Source organism: Misgurnus anguillicaudatus, chromosome 19 (genome assembly GCF_027580225.2).
Source record: "Misgurnus anguillicaudatus chromosome 19, ASM2758022v2, whole genome shotgun sequence".
NCBI classification, from domain to species: Eukaryota; Metazoa; Chordata; class Actinopteri; order Cypriniformes; family Cobitidae; genus Misgurnus; species Misgurnus anguillicaudatus.
Genome location: NC_073355.2, coordinates 44,044,506 through 44,064,783, shown reverse-complemented (window position 1 = coordinate 44,064,783; position 20,278 = coordinate 44,044,506). Strand labels below are relative to the sequence as shown.

Genomic DNA, 20,278 nt, shown 5'->3' with positions numbered 1-20,278 from the left:
TCACATGCCAAGGTCTAATGGTTGTTTAAGGGTTGCTGTCAAGGTCAACTTAATTAAATTTAAGCTGAAAATAATTTGTTATACTGCCGTTTTCTTTTAAAACCCAGCCATTTTGTTTAATGTTTTGGCACTCATTCTTTCGGGGAAGAGGCATCTTCCTGCATGTGACGTCAATGCATATCCTCTATTGACCCCCAAGACCTCTTTTGTTATAAAGAACCACTGAGCCAAGCCCAGTTTTTTATATGAATAGTGACAGATAATGTAGAAAAGTAACAAAATCTTATTCCACTGAGATGAAGGGAACCATTTTTTTTAACTAAAGAAAAGTGGCTTGGGGGTCATTTTGACACCAAGGGACTTATGAGGGTAAAGCAATGTAATAAATATGCTTGTGTTGTAATTTTTGTATGTCTGTGATAAACTAAAGTTTGCCAATTTGAAATATTCATATGGAAATAATCAAACAGAATAGAAGTTTTGGAGTGAAGAAATTTTATTTTCCTCAGCAAAATGATGTCACTTCCTGAAAAATTATCATTTAAGCTGTTACAGTTTCAAGATTTAAAAATGAGCCAATTCTTCTATGAAAACTACACTACTGTTGTAACTACTATTGTCAACACATCATGTTTGCCTATTTTGGTTGATTCATAATCAAAATAAAAAAACAATAAGATGCAATGTTAGAGTCTTGTGTCTCTTTCTTAAATTATTATTGTAAATAATAATGCATATGTTTTTTTCTTCTCCAAATACTTTTGCGGCCACTGTGGACCGACTGACCCTACTGCTGTTGTGTTTGTGTTGCAAATATTTCCTGGCACCTCCCTCATGTTTCCTGGCATGAATACAGGTCTGTTCAGTTTGAAGACTCGCTACAGCTGTGTGTAAATCTCTTCTACTATGGCTTTAGTGGAAACACTTCTCCTGAATGTCTCCAGCACAGGAGCTTTACTCGCTGCTCTTCTGCTGCTTTTGGTTATTTATTTCTGCTTCAGGTCTCCAGAAGATGACCAAGAACCTCCAGGACCCAAACCACTGCCACTTGTGGGAAACCTGCACATTCTGGACCTTAAACAACTTCATGTGAGCCTCTGGAATGTGAGTAGACTTTTTTGAATTAATTTCCCAGATTTAGTTTCCCATTACAGTCCCAATGAAATGCATGGTTGTCTCAAAATTGTGTAAACAGACCAAAAATGTTTTAAGTCTTGCGAGTTTTTATAACGTGAGTGTGATACAAAGCTTAGTGTGTAGTTCATAGATTAAGCAACACCTGTGTAACATGGATTTTGTACTACGCTGCTACGCTGTCTGCACAACAATGTAAATATTTCATAATTCCATGTGTCTTTAATGTTAAATATCTAAAATGGCACACATTGTATTTTTGTATTCTTATTTAATTTTTATTTCTATATTCTATTTACCTTAGCATTTAATTTTTATTATTATATTTTACTCTTTTTTTTGTTGTCAATACTTGTCTTATGTAGTGTCTCATGGGTATGAGAGAATGTGTGGAAGCCTTCCCACATCTGTTTTAATTCACTGCTCTCATAGCGGATAAATATGAACAAAGATTTCTGTTAGAGAATCAGTCAATGGAGAAGTTATTTCCTCAAACTTCTGTTTATTATAATTAAGTGGCCAAGCAATGATAGCCATATACAGTGCTAGGAGTATGGACATTGTATGAGTATTGTAGGAGTACAATGTGGTCTTTAAAAATACAAAAATAAAATATAGCTGCAAGCAGCGATGGCGGGCCCTCGCACGTTTATTTACCGCTACACGGTGCCTTCGAGAAAAACGATTCACGGTGGGCAAGTGCATCAAGCGGGTAAATATCTGTGGAGTATTTCATGTTGCTACTGACCTATTTAGGTACTGTAGGTAAAAGAAACCCCACATTTTAGACAATCGGGGGCGCTAGTGAGCCACTAAATAGACACGCCTTTATCTGACCTTTTTGTCAACACTTAACAGCCGAAAACTCTCATGTGTGTGCCAAATTTAAAGTTAATCTAAGCACGCCATGAGCCTTAAATATGCCTGAAATTAAAGTAAAGTTTGAAGCGTTGCCATGGCAACAGCGTTCGAGATGTCAAAAATTCCTTCGCAATTTAGCATCTACAATGTCTCTGCATCATGTTGACTACTTTTAGTGTCAATCGCATAAACATTCTAGGAGGAGTATTTAAAAGAACATCACATGGAACTGTCAAAAAAATCAACCTTTGTGACTGCAACACTTCCTGGCGCCTGGTGGTGGCGCTATACCCGAGACTCACAATAGGCACATCGATGCAATCAGAATCTTCAGACGAACAAACACCCCGTGTGTCATCACAATAAGACATTTTTTACCTTAGATATTAGACACTTCCTGTTTCTCTGATTTCGCCATGAACTTGTCGCCTCGCCATGACAGAACCGTTCGAGATATTAAAAATCCCTTCACAATTTAGCAAGAACAATGTCTCGGCATCATGTTCACCACGTTTGGTGTCAATCCCATGAATCCCCTAGAAGGAGTATTCAAAAGTTCACCGTATGCATTTTTGAAACCATCCAAAATGGCCGACTTCCTGTTGGGCGGAGCTAATAGGTTTGATTGTGAAAATTGTTCGTGTCGATGGGATCTATATACGTACCAACTCTCGTACATGTGCGTACATGTTTGCCCAATTTGTGCACCAATAATTTTTTTGCATTATAGGGGGCGCTACAGAGCCCTACTGCCACGGCCATGTTCCAGCGTTTGCCCGGTCCTAATGGCCGATGACTTTCAGGTCTGTGCCAAATTCCCGGTGTTTTCGAGCATGTTAAGGCACCCAAAGTGCATGCCAAGTGCTTAAATATGCCTGAAAATGAAAGTAAAATTTGACGTGTTCCCAATGGAGCAGCATTCGAGATATCAAAAATCCCTTCGCAATTTATCATCTACCATGTCTCAGCATCATGTTGACCACTTTTGGTGTCAATCGCATGAAAATCCTAGGAGGAGTATTTAAAAGTTCACCGCATGCAACTGTCAAAAAATCCACCTTTTGTGACTGTCACACTTCCTGGCGCCTGGTGGTGGCGCTATACCCGAGTCTCACAATAGGCACATCGATGCAATCGGAATCCTTGGCCGAACATACACACTGCGTTTCATCCCAATAAGACATTTTTTGCTTTAGATATTAGACACTTCCTGTTTCTCTGAATTTGCCATAAATTTGTCGCCTCGCCATGGCAACACCGTTCGAGATATCAAAAATCCCTTCGCAATTTAGCAAGTCCAATGTCTCAGCATCATCTTCACCACGTTTGGTGTCAATCGTATGAATTCCCTAGGAGAAGTATTTAAAAGTTCATGACTGACACACTTCCTGGCGCCTGGTGGTGGCGCTATACCCGGGAGTCACAATAGGCACATCGATGCGATCGGAATCATCAGACAAACAAACACCCCGCATGGCATCACAATAAGACATTTTTTGGCTTAGATATTAGACACTTCCTGTTTCTCTAAATTCGCCATGACTTTGTCACCTCGCCATGGCAGAACCGTTCAAGATATCAAAAATCCCTTCGCAATTTAGCAAGTACAATGTCTTGACATCATGATCACCACGTTTGGTGTCAATCCCATGAATCCCCTAGAAGGAGTATTTAAAAGTTCACCGCATGCATTTTTTAAACAATCCAAAATGGCAGACTTCCTGTTGGGCGGAGCTAAAATGTTAGAGGGCGAAAGTTGTTCGGGTCGATGAGATCTATATGCGTACCAACTCTCGTACATGTGCGTACATGTTTGCCCGATCTGTGCACCAATGTTTTTTTTTTGCATTACAGGGGGCGCTACAGAGCCCCTGTGCCACGCCCGTGTTCCAGCCTTTGCCCGTTCGCAATGACGGACGACTTTGACGTCTGTGCCAAATTTCAAGAGTTTTCGAGTATGTTTAGGCACCCAAAATGCCCAAAAGTGTTAAAAAAAATAAAAATAATAATAAAAAAAAAAATAATAATAATAAATCCTAAGAAAAACAATAGGGCTTCGCACCTTTCGGTGCAGGCCATTCTGGCCTGCTCCTCGGTGCTCGGGCCCTAATAAATCCGAGCAAAAACAATAGGGCTTCGCACCTTTCGGTGCAGGCCATTCTGGCCTGCTCCTCGGTGCTCGGGCCCTAATTAAAACTGCAAGCAGTGATGGAAGGGCCCTCGCACTCATGTACACTGCCACTCTATGGCCTTAGTAAAGCAATAAACCAGGGGGATTGAAATTTCCGTGGATAAATATAGGTGGATATTCAAAGGAACTTTGAAGTGCCACTACTCCTTTATGCAGCAGGTGGCGCTATGATTGTAATTGATTGTTGTAACATTGATGTGTTGAGGCCAGGACCCTTGTCAAACGTATGATGTCTGTGACAGGTCGGACATTGCCTGTCTGAGTTACAACAGCTTTCTCATGGCGAAAAATCAAACTTTGACAGGCCACAACGGACACGCCCCTTTAACGAAATGTCAATATCTTCACAATTTATCATTTCAGACTGACCAAATATGATGATGATCTGAATACATTTCAATGAGCAGTAAATCACAGTGTAAAACATGTCATTTCCTGCTTCCAGCAGGTGGCGCTATAACTTTTACTGAATATTGCCATGTTGATGTGTTCAGGACAGGACAATTATCAAACTTGTGAAGCGTGGGTCAGATTGGACATTTTAAACCTGAGTTAGAACAACTTCCTGTTTCATTGAGAAACACAGAAATTTGGCAAGCCGCCACGTACACACCCTCCATTGAAATGTCAAGATCTCCGCAATTTAGCATTGCAAAGCCCTTTAGATGAAACTCACCAAATATGATGATTATCTGATTAAATTTATAGGAGGAGTTTGTTAAAATACGAAGGCCAGAAATGGCAAAATTTGCACTCAAATTACAGAGAAAACTAAAAATGGCTGACTTCCTGTTGGGTTTAGAGCTTTGCTCCAAGAGACTTTTTTGTAGGTCTTGGGGTGATACATGATCCTACCACATTTCGTATCTGTGGGATTAACATAGCGGGGGGGCTGCTCTATTGAATTTTTGTAGGTGGCGCTATAGAGCCATTTTAACACCCCGAGTTCTGAAGCCTATATCACATGAAAAAATTCGCCACTTTTGACACGTGTGCAACGTTTCATGACTTTTTGAGCTCGTTTAGGCTGTCAAAAATGGGAGTCATTTAGCGATACTTTGCGAGACCGCAACGGACACGCCCTTTAACGAAAAGTCAAGGTCGTTGCTATTTATCATCACACAAGGTCTTGAGATTAGACTGATGAAATATGATGTTGATATGGTTAAATCTCTAAGAGCAGTAAGTCACAGCATAAAAGGTGGTATTTCCTGCTGCCTCAAGGTGGCGCTATGACTGATACTGAATTATGCCATGTTGATGTGTTCAGGCCGGGACCCTTATGAAACGTGTGAAGTTGGGGGCAGATCGGACTATGTATGTCTGAATTACAACAGCTTCCTTTTTCATGGTGAAACATCACACTTTGCCAGGCCGCCACGGACACGCCCTTCAACGAAAAGTCAAGATCTTTGCAATTTATCACCGCAACAGGCTTAACATCAGTCAGACCAAATATGATGATGATTTGATTAAATCTCTAAGAGCAGTAAATCACAGCGTGAAACATGGTATTTCCTCCTACCTCTAGGTGGCGCTATGAGTGAAGTTGAATATTGGCATTGAAATGTGTTCAGGCCAAGACTGTTATCAAACATGTGAAGTGTGGGGCAGATTGGACATTGTATGCCTGAGTTAGAGCCACTTCCTGTTTCATGGCGAAAATGCCGAAATTTGTCAGGCCGCCACGGACACACCCTCTGACGAAAAGTCAAGATCTCCGCAATTTAACATCGCAAAGGCCTTTAGATCAGATTGACCAAATATGACGATGATCGGATTAAATCTGTAGGAGGAGTTCGTTAAAGTATGAAGCCTGGAAATGACCAAATTTGCACAAAAATCAAGGCAAAAATTCAAAATGGCGGACTTCCTGTTGGGTTTAGAGCTTCGCTCCAAGAGACTTTTTTGTAGGTCTAGGGGGGGTAGATGATCCTACCAAATTTCGTATCTGTACGTTTTTCGTAGCGAGGGGGCTGTTCTCTTGAAATTTTGCAGGTGGCCCTATCGAGCCATTTCTATACGCCCACTTCTGGCGCCTATACCACATGTAAATTTTCGCCACTTCTGACATGTGTGCAAAATTTCATGAGTTTTCGAGCATGTTTCGCCCCTCAAAAATGCGATTCACTTTGGAGAAGAAGAAGAATAAATAATAATAATAATAATAATTAAAGCTGCAAGCAGCGATGGAAGGGCCCTCGCACGCATGTGCACCGCTACCCTATGGCATTAGTAAAGCAGTGAACCAGGGGGATATGAATTAAAGTGGGTAAATACAGGTGGATATTCAAAGGGAAACTGATGTGCCCTACCGCCTGTGTGCAGCAGGTGGTGCTATGACTGAAGCTGAATATTGGCATTGAAATGTGTTCAGGCCAAGAACCTTATCAAACATGTGAAGTCTGGGGCAGATCGAACAATGTATGTCTGAATTACAACAGCTTCCTGTTTCATGGCGAAACATCACACTTTGCCAGGCCGCCACGGACACGCCCTTCAACGAAAAGTCAAGATATTTACAATTTATCACCGCAGAGGGCTTTACATCAATCTAACCAAATATGATGATGATTTGATTAAATCTCTAAGAGCAGTAAATCATAGCGTAAAACATGGTATTTCCTGCTACCTCTAGATGGCGCTATGACTGAAGCTGAATATTGGCATTGAAATGTGTTCAGGCCAAGACCCTAATCAAACATGTGAAGCGTGGGGCAGATTAGACATTGTATACCTGAGTTAGAGCCACTTCCTGTTTCATGGCGAAAACGCAGAAATTTGGCAGCCCGCCACGGACACACCCTCCAACGAAAAGTCAAGATCTCTGCAATTTAGCATCGCAAAGGCCTTTAGATAAGACCGACCAAATATGACGATGATCGGATTAAATCTGTAGGAGGAGTTTCTTGCAGTATGAAGCCTGGAAATGACCAAATTTGCACAAAAATCAAGGCAAAAATTCAAAATGGCCGACTTCCTGTGGGGTTAAGAGCTTCGCTCCAAGAGACTTTTTTGTAGGTCTTGGGGTGATAGATGATCTTACCAAATTTCGTATCTGTACATTTTTCGTAGCGGGGGGGCTGTTCGCTTGAAATTTTGCAGGTGGCGCTATCGAGCCATTTCTACACGCCCACTTCTGGCGCCTATGCCACATGTAAATTTTCGCCACTTCTGACATGTGTGCAACGTTTTATGACTTTTTGGGCTTGTTTAGCCTGTCAAAAATGCGATTCATTTACCGATACTTTGCAAGGCCGCCACGGACACGCCCTTTAATTAAAAGTCAAGGTCGTTGCTTTTTATCATCACACAAGGTCTTGAGATTACACTGGTGAAATATGATGTTGATATGGTTAAATATCTAAGAGCAGTAAATCACAGTGTAAAACATGGTATTTCCTGCTGCCTCTAGGTGGCGCTATGAGTGTTACTGAATTATGCCATGTTGATGTGTTCAGGCCTGGACCCTTATCAAACGTGTGAAGTCAGGGGCAGATCGGATATTGTATGCCTGAGTTATAACAACTTCCTGTTTTATGGCGAAACATCACACTTTGCCAGGCCGCCACGGACACGCCCTTCAACGAAAAGTCAAGATCTTCGCAATTTATCAAGGAAAAGGGCTTAACATCAGTCAGACCAAATATGATGATGATTTGATTAAATCTCTAAGAGCAGTAAATCAGAGCATAAAACATGGTATTTCCTCCTACCTCTAGGTGGCGCTATGAGTGAAGTTGAATATTGGCATTGAAATGTGTTCAGGCCAAGACCCTTATCAAACGTATGAAGCGTGGGGCAGATTGGACATTGTATGCCTGAGGTAGAGCCACTTCCTGTTTCATGGCGAAAATGCCGAAATTTGTCAGGCCGCCACGGACACACCCTCTGACGAAAAGTCAAGATCTCCGCAATTTAACATCGCAAAGGCCTTTAGATGAGATTGACCAAATATGACGATGATCGGATTAAATCTGTAGGAGGAGTTCGTTAAAGTATGAAGGCTGGAAATGACCAAATTTGCACAAAAATCAAGGCAAAAATTCAAAATGGCGGACTTCCTGTTGGGTTTAGAGCTTCGCTCCAAGAGACTTTTTTGTAGGTCTTGGGGTGATAGATGATCCTACCAAATTTCGTATCTGTACGTTTTTCGTAGCGGGGGGGCTGTTCTCTTGAAATTTTGCAGGTGGCGCTATCGAGCCATTTCTACACGCCCACTTCTGGCGCCTATGCAAATGTAAATTTTCGCCACTCCTGACATGTGTGCAAAATTTCATGACTTTTCGAGCATGTTTCGCCCCTCAAAAATGCGATTCACTTTGGAGAAGAAGAAGAATAAATAATAATTAAAGCTGCAAGCAGCGATGGAAGGGCCCTCGCACGCATGTGCACCGCTACCCTATGGCATTAGTAAAGCAGTAAACCAGGGGGGTATGATTTAAAGTGGATAAATACAGGTGGATATTCAAAGGGAAACTGATGTGCCACACCGCCTGTGTGCAGCAGGTGGCGCTATGGCGGTACCTGATTATTGTTATATTGACGTGTTCAGGCCGGGACCCTTATCAAACTTGTGAAGTCGCGGGCAGATTGGATAATGTATGCCTGAATTACAACAGCTTCCTGTTTCATGGCGAAATATCACACTTTGCCAGGCTGCCACGGACACGCCCTTCAACGAAAAGTCAAGATCTTCGCAATTTATCACCGCAAAAGGGCTTAACATCAGTCTGACCAAATATGATGATGATTTGATTAAATCTCTAAGAGCAGTAAATCACAGAGTAAAACATGGCATTTCCTGCTACCTCTAGGTGGCGCTATGGCTGATGTTGAATATTGGCATTAAAATGTGTTCAGGCCAAGACTCTTATCAAACATGTGAAGTGTGGGGCAGATTGGACATTGTATGCCTGAGTTATAACAACTTCCTGTTTCATGGCGAAAATGCCGAACTTTGGCAGGCCGCCACGGACACACCCTCCAGCGAAAAGTCAAGATCTCCGCAATTTAGCATCGCAAAGGCCTTTAGATGAGACTGACCAAATATGATGATGATCGGATTAAATCTCTAGGAGGAGTTCGTTAAAGTCCGACGCTTGGAAATGTCAAAAAATGACAGAAAAAAATCAAAATGGCCGACTTCCTGTGGGGTTTAGAGCTTCGCTCCAAGAGACTTTTTTGTAGGTCTTGGGGTGTTAGATGATCCTACCAAATTTCGTATCTGTACGTTTTTCGTAGTGGGGGGGCTGTTCTCTTGAAATTTTGCAGGTGGCGCTATCGAGCCATTTCTACACGCCCACTTCTGACGCCTATACTACATGTAAATTTTCGCCACTTCTGACGCGTGTGCAAATTTTCATGAGTTTTCGGGTATGTTTAGGCTTTCAAAAATGCGATTCATTTCGGAATATAATAATAATAATAATAATAATAATAAACGAAGCAAAAACAATAGGGCTTTGCACCCACGGTGCAGGCCATTCTGGCCTGCTCCTCGGTGCTCGGGCCCTAATTAAAACTGCAAGCAGTGATGGAAGGGCCCTCGCACTTATGTGCACCGCTACCCTATGGCATTAGTAAAGCAATAAACCAGGGGGATTGAAATTTCCGTGGATAAATATAGGTGGATATTCAAAGGAACTTTGAAGTGCCACTACTCCTTTATGAAGCAGGTGGCGCTATGATTGTAATTGATTGTTGTAACATTGATGTGTTGAGGCCAGGACCCTTGTCAAACGTATGATGTCTGTGACAGGTCGGACATTGCATGTCTGAGTTACAACAGCTTTCTCATGGCGAAAAATCAAACTTTGACAGGCCACAACGGACACGCCCCTTTAACGAAATGTCTAGATCTTCACAATTTATCATTGTGAAGTCCCTAAGTTCACACTGACCAAATATGATGATGATCTGAATACATTTTAATGAGCAGTAAATCACAGTGTAAAACATGTCATTTCCTGCTTCCAGCAGGTGGCGCTATAACTTACTGAATATTGCCATGTTGATGTGTTCAGGACAGGACAATTATCAAACTTGTGAAGCGTGGGTCAGATTGGACATTTTAAACCTGAGTTAGAACAACTTCCTGTTTCATTGAGAAACACAGAAATTTGGCAAGCCGCCACATACACACCCTCCATTGAAATGTCAAGATCTCTGCAATTTAGCATTGCAAAGCCCTTTAGATGACACTCACCAAATATGATGATTATCTGATCAAATTTATAGGAGGAGTTTTTTAAAATACGAAGGCCAGAAATGGCAAAATTTGCACTCAAATTACAGAGAAAATTCAAAATGGCTGACTTCCTGTGGGGTTTAGAACTTTGCTCCAAGAGACTTTTTTGTAGGTCTTGGGGTGATACATGATCCTACCGCATTTCGTATCTGTGCGATTAATGTAGCGGGGGGGCTGCTCTATTGAATTTTTGTAGGTGGCGCTATAGAGCCATTTTAACACCCCAAGTTCTGAAGCCTATATCACATGAAAATATTCGCCACTTTTGACACGTGTGCAACGTTTCGTGACTTTTTGAGCTCGTTTAGGCTGTCAAAAATGGGATTCATTTAGCGATACTTTGCGAGGCCGCAACGGACACGCCCTTTAACGAAAAGTCAAGGTCGTTGCTATTTATCATCACACAAGGTCTTGAGATTAGACTGATGAAATATGATGTTGAAATGGTTAAATCTCTAAGAGCAGTAAGTCACAGCATAAAAGGTGGTATTTCCTGCTGCCTCTAGGTGGCGCTATGACTGATACTGAATTATGCCATGTTGATGTGTTCAGGCCGGGACCCTTATGAAACATGTGAAGTTGGGGGCAGATCGGACTATGTATGTCTGAATTACAACAGCTTCCTGTTTCATGGTGAAACATCACACTTTGCCAGGCTGCCACGGACACGCCCTTCAACGAAAAGTCAAGATCTTTGCAATTTATCACCGCAACGGGCTTAAAATCAGTCAGACCAAATATGATGATGATTTGATTAAATCTCTAAGAGCAGTAAATCAGAGCGTAAAACATGGTATTTTCTCCTACCTCTAGGTGGCGCTATGAGTAAAGTTGTATATTGGCATTGAAATGTGTTCAGGTCAAGACCCTTATCAAACATGTGAAGCGTGGGGCAGATTGGACATTGTATGCCTGAGTTAGAGCCACTTCCTGTTTCATGGCGAAAATGCTGAAATTTGACAGGATGCCATGGACACACCCTCCGACGAAAAGTCAAGATCTCCGCAATTTAACATCGCAAAGGCCTTTAGATGAGATTGACCAAATATGACGATGATCTGATTAAATCTGTAGGAGGAGTTAATTAAAGTATGAAGCCTGGAAATGACCAAATTTGCACAAAAATCAAGGCAAAAATTCAAAATGGCCGACTTCCTGTGGGGTTTAGAGCTTCGCTCCAAGAGACTTTTTTGTAGGTCTTGGGGTGATAGATGATCCTACCAAATTTCGTATCTGTACGTTTTTCGTAGCGGGGGGGCTGTTCTCTTGAAATTTTGCAGGTGGCGCTATCGAGCCATTTCTACACGCCCACTTCTGGCGCCTATGCCACATGTAAATTTTCACCACTTCTGATATGTGTGCAAAATTTCATGAGTTTTCGAGCATGTTTCGCCCCTCAAAAATGCGATCCATTTCGGAGAAGAAAAAGAATAATAAGAATAAGAATAAGAATAATAATTAAAGCTGCAAGCAGCGATGGAAGGGCCCTCGCACGCATGTGCACCGCTACCCTATGGCATAAGTAAAGCAGTGAACCAGGGGGATATGAATTAAAGTGGGTAAATACAGGTGGATATTCAAAGAAATATGTATGTGCCACACCGCCTGTGTGCAGCAGGTGGCGCTATGACTGTACCTGATTATTATTATATTGACGTGTTCAGGACGGGACCCTTAACAAACGTGTGAAGTCTGGGGCAGGTCGAACAATGTATGTCTAAATTACAACAGCTTCCTGTTTCATGGTGAAACACCACACTTTGCCAGGCCGCCACGGACACGCCCTTTAACGAAAAGTCAAGATCTTCACAATTTATCACCACAAAGGGCTTAACATCAATCTGACCAAATATGATGATGATTTGATTAAATCTCTAAGAGCAGCAAATCATAGCGTAAAACATGGTATTTCCTGCTACCTCTAGGTGGCGCTATGACTGATGTTGAATATTGGCATTGAAATGTGTTCAGGCAAAGACTCTTATCAAACGTGTGAAGTGTGGGGCAGATTGAACATTGTATGCCTTAGTTATAACAACTTCCTGTTTCATGGCGAAAACGCTGAACTTTGTCAGGCCGCCACGGACACATCCTCCAACGAAAAGTCAAAAGCTCTGCAATTTAACATCGCAAATGCCTTTAGATGAGATTGACCAAATATGATGACGATCTGATAAAATCTCTAGGAGGAGTTCGTTAAAGTACGAAGGCTGGAAATGACAAAATTTGCACAGAAATCACAGCGAAAAATCAAAATGGCGGACTTCCTGTGGGGTTTAGAGCTTCGCTCCAAGAGACTTTTTTGTAGGTCTTGGGGGGATAGATGACCCTACCAAATCTCGTATCTGTAGGTTTTTCATAGGGGCGGGGCTGTTCTCTTGAAATTTTGCAGGTGGCGCTATTGAGCCATTTCTACACACCCACTTCTGGTGCCTAGGCCACATGTAAATTTTCACCACTTCTGACGTGTGTGCAATGTTTTATGACTTTTTGAGCTTGTTTAGCCTGTCAAAATGCGCTTCATTTAGCGATACTTTGCGAGGCCGCCACGGACACGCCCTTTGATGAAAAGTCAAGGTCGTTGCTTTTTATCATCACACAAGGTCTTGAGATTACACTGGTGAAATATGATGTTGATATGTTTAAATATCTAAGAGCAGTAAGTCACAGCTTAAAACATGGTATTTCCTGCTGCCTCTAGGTGGCGCTATGACTATTACGGAATTATGCCATGTTTATGTGTTCAGACCAGGACCCTTATCAAACGTCTGAAGTCGGGGGCAGATCGGACAATGTATGCCGGAATTACAACAACTTCATGTTTCATAGCGAAACATCACACTTTGCCAGGCCGCCACGGACACGCCCTTCAACAAAAAGTCAAGATCTTCACAATTTATCATCGCAAAGGGCTTAAGATCAGTCTGACCAGATATGATGATGATTTGATTAAATCTCTAAGAGCAGTAAATCACGGCGTAAAACATGGCATTTCCTGCTACCTCTAGGTGGCGCTATGACTGATGTTGAATATTGGCATTGAAATGTGTTCAGGCAAAGACTCTTATCAAACGTGTGAAGTGTGGGGCAGATTGAACATTGTATGCCTTAGTTATAACAACTTCCTGTTTCATGGCGAAAACACTGAACTTTGTCAGGCCGCCACGGACACGCCCTCCAACGAAAAGTCAAAAGCTCCGCAATTTAACATCGCAAAGGCCTTTAGATGATACTGACCAAATATGATGATGATCGGATTAAATCTCTAGGAGGAGTTCGTTAAAGTACGAAGCCTGGAAATGCCAAAATTTGCACAGAAATCACAGCGAAAATTCAAAATGGCCAACTTCCTGTGGGTTTTAGAGCCTGGTTCCAAAGGACTTTTTTGTAGGTCTTGGGGTGATAGACGATCCTACCAAATTTCGTATCTGTACGTTTTTCGTAGCGAGAGGGTTGTTCTTTTGAAATTTTGCAGGTGGCGCTATCGAGCCATTTCTACACGCCCACTTCTGACGCCTATACCACATGTAAATTTTCGTCAATTCTGACGCGTGTGCAAAGTTTCATGAGTTTTCGAGCATGTTTAGGCCCTCTAAAATGCGATTCATTTCGGAGAAGAAAAAGCAGAAGAATCTGAGCAAAAACAATAGGGCTTTGCACCTACGGTGCAGGCCATTCTGGCCTGCTCCTCCGTGCTCGGGCCCTAATAAACGGAGCAAAAACAATAGGGTCCTCACACTGGTGTGCTCGGGCCCTAATTAAAGCTGCAAGCAGCGATGGAAGGGCCCTCGCACACATGTGCACCGCTACCCTATGGCATTAGTAAAGCAGTAAACCAGGGGGGTATGAATTAAAGTGGGTAAATACAGGTGGATATTCAAAGGGAAACTGATGTGCCACACCGCCTGTGTGCAGCAGGTGGCGCTATGACGGTACCTGATTATTGTTATATTGACGTGTTCAGGCCGGGACCCTTATCAAATGTGTGAAGTCTGGAGCAGATCAAACAATGTATGCCTGAATTACAACAGCTTCCTGTTTTATGGTGAAACATCACACTTTGCCAGGCTGCCACGGACACGCCCTTCAACGAAAAGTCAAGATCTTCCCAATTTATCATCGCAAAGGGCTTAATATCAGTCTGACCAAATATGATGATGATTTTATTAAATCTTTAAGAGCAGTAAATCACAGTGTAAAACATGGCATTTCCTGCTGCCTCTAGGTGGCGCTATGACTGAAGCTGAATATTGGCATTGAAATGTGTTCAGGTCAAGACTCTAATCAAACGTGTGAAGTGTGTGGCAGATTGGACATTGTATGCCTTAGTTATAACAACTTCCTGTTTCATGGCGAAAACGCTGACCTTTGTCAGGTCGCCACGGACACACCCTCCAACGAAAAGTCAAAAGCTCCGCAATTTAACATCGCAAAGGCCTTTAGATGAGATTGACCAAATATGATGACGATCTGATAAAATCTCTAGGAGGACTTCATTAAAGTACGAATGCTGGAAATGACAAAATTTGCACAGAAATCACAGCGAAAAAGCAAAATGGACGACTTCCTGTGGGGGTTAGAGCTTCGCTCCAAGAGACTTTTTTCTAGGTCTCGGGGTGATAGATGACCCTACCAAATTTCGTATCTGTAGGTTTTTCATAGCGGCGGGGCTGTTCTCTTGAAATTTTGCAGGTGGCGCTATTGAGCCATTTCTACACGCCCACTTCTGGCGCCTATGCCACATGTACATTTTCGCCACTTCTGACATGTGTGCAACGTTTTATGACTTTTTGAGCTTGTTTAGCCTGTCAAAATGCGATTCATTTAGCAATACTTTGCGAGGCCGCCACGGATACGCCCTTTAATGAAAAGTCAAGGTCGGTGCTTTTTATCATCACACAAGGTCTTGAGATTACGCTGGTGAAATATGATGTTGACATGTTTAAATATCTAAGAGCAGTAAGTCACAGCGTAAAACATGATATTTCCTGCTGCCACTAGGTGGCGCTATGACTGTTACTGAATTATGCCATGTTGATGTGTTCAGGCCAGGACCTTTATCAAACGTGTGAAGAATGGGGCAGATCGGACAATGTATGCCTGAATTACAACAGCTTCCTGTTTCATGGTGAAACATCACACTTTGCCAGGCCGCCACGGACACGCCCTTCAACGAAAAGTCAAGATCTTCACAATTTATCATCGCAAAGGGCTTAACATCAATCTGACCAAATATGATGATGATTTGATTAAATCTCTAAGAGCAGTAAATCATAGCGTAAAACATGGTATTTCCTGCTACCTCTAGGTGGCACTATAACTGAAGCTGAATATTGGCATTGAAATGTGTTCAGGTCAAGACTCTTATCAAATGTGTGAAGTGTGGGGCAGATTGGACATTGTATACCTGAGTAAGAGCCACTTGCTGTTTCATGGCGAAAACACCGAAATTTGGCAAGATCTCCGCAATTTAGCATCACAAAGGCCTTTAGATAAGACTGACCAAATATGATGATGATCGGATTAAATCTGTAGGAGGAGTTCGTTAAAGTACGAAGCCCGGAAATGCCAAAATTTGCTCAGAAATCACAGTGAAAATTCAAAATGGCCGACTTCCTGTGGGGTTTAGAGCTTCGCTCAAAGAGACTTTTTTGTAGGTCTTGGGGTGATAGATGATCCTACCAAATTTCGTATCTGTAAGTTTTTCGTAGCGGGGGGGCTGATCTCTTGAAATTTTGCAGGTGGCGCTATCGAGCCATTTCTACACGTTCACTTCTGACGCCTATAGCACATGTAAATTTTCGGCACTTATGACGCGTGTGCAAATTTTCATGAGTTTTCGCGTATGTTTAGCCCCTCAAAAATGCGATTCACTTTGGAGAAGAAGAAGAATAAATAATAATAATAATAATAATAATAAACGGAGCAAAAACAATAGGGTCCTCACACCCTGGTGTGCTCGGGCCGTAATTAAAGCTGCAAGCAGCGATGGAAGGGCCCTCGCACGGATGTGCACCGCCACCCTATGGCATTAGTTAAGCAGTGAACCAGGGGGATATGAATTAAAGTGGGTAAATATAGGTTGATATTCAAAGGACAAAAAATGTGCCACACCGCCTGTGTGCAGCAGGTGGCGCTATAACTGTACCTGATTATTGTTATATTGACGTGTTCAGGCCGGGACCCTTATCAAACGTGTGAAGTCTGGAGCAGATCGGATAATGTATGCCTGAATTACAATAGCTTCCTGTTTCATGTCAAAACATCACACTTTGCCAGGCCGCCACGGACACGCCCTTCAACGAAAAGTCAAGATCTTCGCAATTTATCACGGCAAAGGGCTTAACATCAGTCTGATCAAATATGATGATGATTTGATTAAATCTCTAAGAGCAGTAAATCACAGCGTAAAACATGGCATTTCCTGCTACCTCTAGGTGGCGCTATGACTGAAGCTGAATATTGGCATTAAAATGTGTTCAGGTCGAGACTCTTATCAAACGTGTGAAGCGTGGGGCAGATTGGACATTGTATGCCTGAGTTATAACAACTTCCTGTTTCATCGCGAAAATGCCTAACTTTGTCAGGCCGCCACGGACAGACCCTCCAACGAAAAGTCAAGATCTCCGCAATTTAACATCGCAAAGGCCTTTAGATGAGATTGACCAAATATGATGATGATCGGATTAAATCTCTAGGAGGAGTTCGTTAAAGTACGACGCTTGGAAATGTAAAAAAATGACAGATAAAATTCAAAATGGCTGACTTCCTGTGGGGTTTAGAGCTTAGTTCCAAGAGACTTTTTTGTAGGTCTTGGGGTGATAGATGATCCTACCAAAATTCGTATCTGTACGTTTTTCGTAGCGGGGGGGCTGTTCTCTTGAAATTTTGCAGGTGGCGCTATCGAGCCATTTCTACACGCCCACTTATGACGGCTATACCACATGTAAATTTTCACCACTTCTGATGCGTGTGCAAAATTTCATGAGTTTTTGAGCATGTTTAGGCCTTCAAAAATGCGATTCATTTCGGAAAATAATAATAATAATAATAATAATAATAATAATAATTAAAGCTGCAAGCAGCGATGGAAGGGCCCTCGCACGGATGTGCACCGCCACCCTATGGCATTAGTTAAGCAGTGAACCAGGGGGATATGAATTAAAGTGGGTAAATACAGGTGGATATTCAAAGGGAAACTGATGTGCCACACCGCCTGTGTGCAGCAGGTGGTGCTATGACTGAAGCTGAATATTGGCATTGAAATGTGTTCAGGCCAAGAACCTTATCAAACATGTGAAGTCTGGGGCAGATCGAACAATGTATGTCTGAATTACAACAGCTTCCTGTTTCATGGCAAAACATCACACTTTGCCAGGCCGCCACGGACACGCCCTTCAACGAAAAGTCAAGATATTCACAATTTATCTCCGCAGAGGGCTTTACATCAATCTAACCAAATATGATGATGATTTGATTAAATCTCTAAGAGCAGTAAATCATAGCGTAAAACATGGTATTTCCTGCTACCTCTAGGTGGCGCTATGACTGAAGCTGAATATTGGCATTGAAATGTGTTCAGGCCAAGACCCTAATAAAACATGTGAAGCGTGGGGCAGATTGGACATTGTATACCTGAGTTAGAGCCACTTCCTGTTTCATGGCGAAAACGCCGAAATTTGGCAGCCCGCCACGGACACACCCTCCAACGAAAAGTCAAGATCTCTGCAATTTAGCATCGCAAAGGCCTTTAGATAAGACCGACCAAATATGACGATGATAGGATTAAATCTGTAGGAGGAGTTTGTTGCAGTATGAAGCCTGGAAATGACCAAATTTGCACAAAAATCAAGGCAAAAATTCAAAATGGCCGACTTCCTGTGGGGTTTAGAGCTTCGCTCCAAGAGACTTTTTTGTAGGTCTTGGGGTGATAGATGATCCTACCAAATTTCGTATCTGTACATTTTTCGTAGCGGGGGGGCTGTTCGCTTGAAATTTTGCAGGTGGCGCTATCGAGCCATTTCTACACGCCCACTTCTGGCGCCTATGCCACATGTAAATTTTCGCCACTTCTGACATGTGTGCAAAGTTTTATGACTTTTTGGGCTTGTTTAGCCTGTCAAAAATGCGATTCATTTACCGATATTTTGCGAGGCCGCCACGGACATGCCCTTTAATGAAAAGTCAAGGTCGTTGCTTTTTATCATCACACAAGGTCTTGAGATTACACTGGTGAAATATGATGTTGATATGGTTAAATATCTAAGAGCAGTAAATCACAGCGTAAAACATGGTATTTCCTGCTGCCTCTAGGTGGCGCTATGAGTGTTACTGAATTATGCCATGTTGATGTGTTCAGGCCTGGACCCTTATCAAACGTGTGAAGTCAGGGGCAGATCGGACATTGTATGCCTGAGTTATAACAACTTCCTGTTTCATGGCGAAACATCACACTTTGCCAGGCCGCCACGGACACGCCCTTCAACGAAAAGTCAAGATCTTCGCAATTTATCAAGGAAAAGGGCTTAACGTCAGTCAGACCAAATATGATGATGATTTGATTAAATCTCTAAGAGCAATAAATCAGAGCATAAAACATGGTATTTCCTCCTACCTCTAGGTGGCGCTATGAGTGAAGTTGAATATTGGCATTGAAATGTGTTCAGGCCAAGACCCTTATCAAACGTTTGAAGCGAGGGGCAGATTGGACAGTGTATGCCTGAGTTAGAGCCACTAACTGTTACATGTCGAAAAAGACGAAATTTGTCAGTCCGCCACGGACACACCCTCTGACGAAAAGTCAAGATCTCCGCAATTTAACATCGCAAAGGCCTTTAGATGAGATTGACCAAATATGACGATTATCGGATTAAATCTGTATGAGGAGTTCGTTAAAGTATTAAGGCTGGATATGTCCAAATTTGCACAAATATCATGGAAAAAATTCAAAATGGCGGACTTCCTGTTGGGTTTAGAGCTTCGCTCTAAGAGACTTTTTTGTAGGTCTTGGGGTGATACATGACCCTACCAAATTTCGTATCTGTACGTTTTTCGTAGTGGGGGGGCTGTTCTCTTGAAATTTTGCAGGTGGCGCTATCTAGCCATTTCTACATGCCCACTTCTGGCGCCTATGCCACATGTAAATTTTCGCCACTCCTGACATGTGTGCAAAATTTCATGAGTTTTCGAGCATGTTTCGCCCCTCAAAAATGCGATTCACTTTGGAGAAGAAGAAGAATAAATAATAATAATAATAATAATAAACGGAGCAAAAACAATAGGGTCCTCACACTTGTGTGCTCGGGCCCTAATAATAATAATAAACAAAGCAAAAACAATAGGGCTTTGCACCCACGGTGCAGGCCATTCTGGCCTGCTCCTCGGTGCTCGGGCCCTAATTAAAGCTGCAAGCAGCGATGGAAGGGCCCTCGCACGCATGTGCACCGCTACCCTATGGCATTAGTAAAGCAGTGAACCAGGGGGATATGAATTAAAGTGGGTAAATATAGGTAGATATTCAAAGAAAAATGTGCAGCAGGTGGCGCTATGACTGTACATGATTATTATTATATTGACGTGTTCAGGCCGGGACCCTTAACACACGTGTGAAGTCTCGAGCAGATCGAACAATGTATGTCTGAATTACAACAGCTTTCTGTTTCATGGCGAAACATCACACTTTGCCAGGCCGCCACGGACACGCCCTTCAACGAAAAGTCAAGATCTTCTGAATATATCATATTAAAGTCCTTAAGATCAGTATTACCAAAAATGATGATGATTTTATTAAATATCTAAGAGCAGTAAATCACAGCGTAAAACATGTAATTTCCTGCAACCTC

At 42.3% G+C, this 20,278-nt stretch overlaps 1 protein-coding gene across 2 annotated transcripts in view; it reads left to right on the top strand.

The window, feature by feature from the left end:
* Positions 1-858: 858 nt before the first annotated feature.
* LOC129436636 (cytochrome P450 2K1) overlaps positions 859-20,278 on the top strand; it is a 47,980-nt gene continuing 28,560 nt past the window's right edge. For both annotated transcript variants that reach the window (XM_055194870.2, XM_055194871.2), the window contains exon 1: positions 859-1,104. In XM_055194870.2, coding sequence (XP_055050845.2) covers positions 907-1,104 — 198 coding nt within the window. In that variant the 5' untranslated portion in view covers positions 859-906. The remainder of the gene's footprint in view (positions 1,105-20,278) is intronic.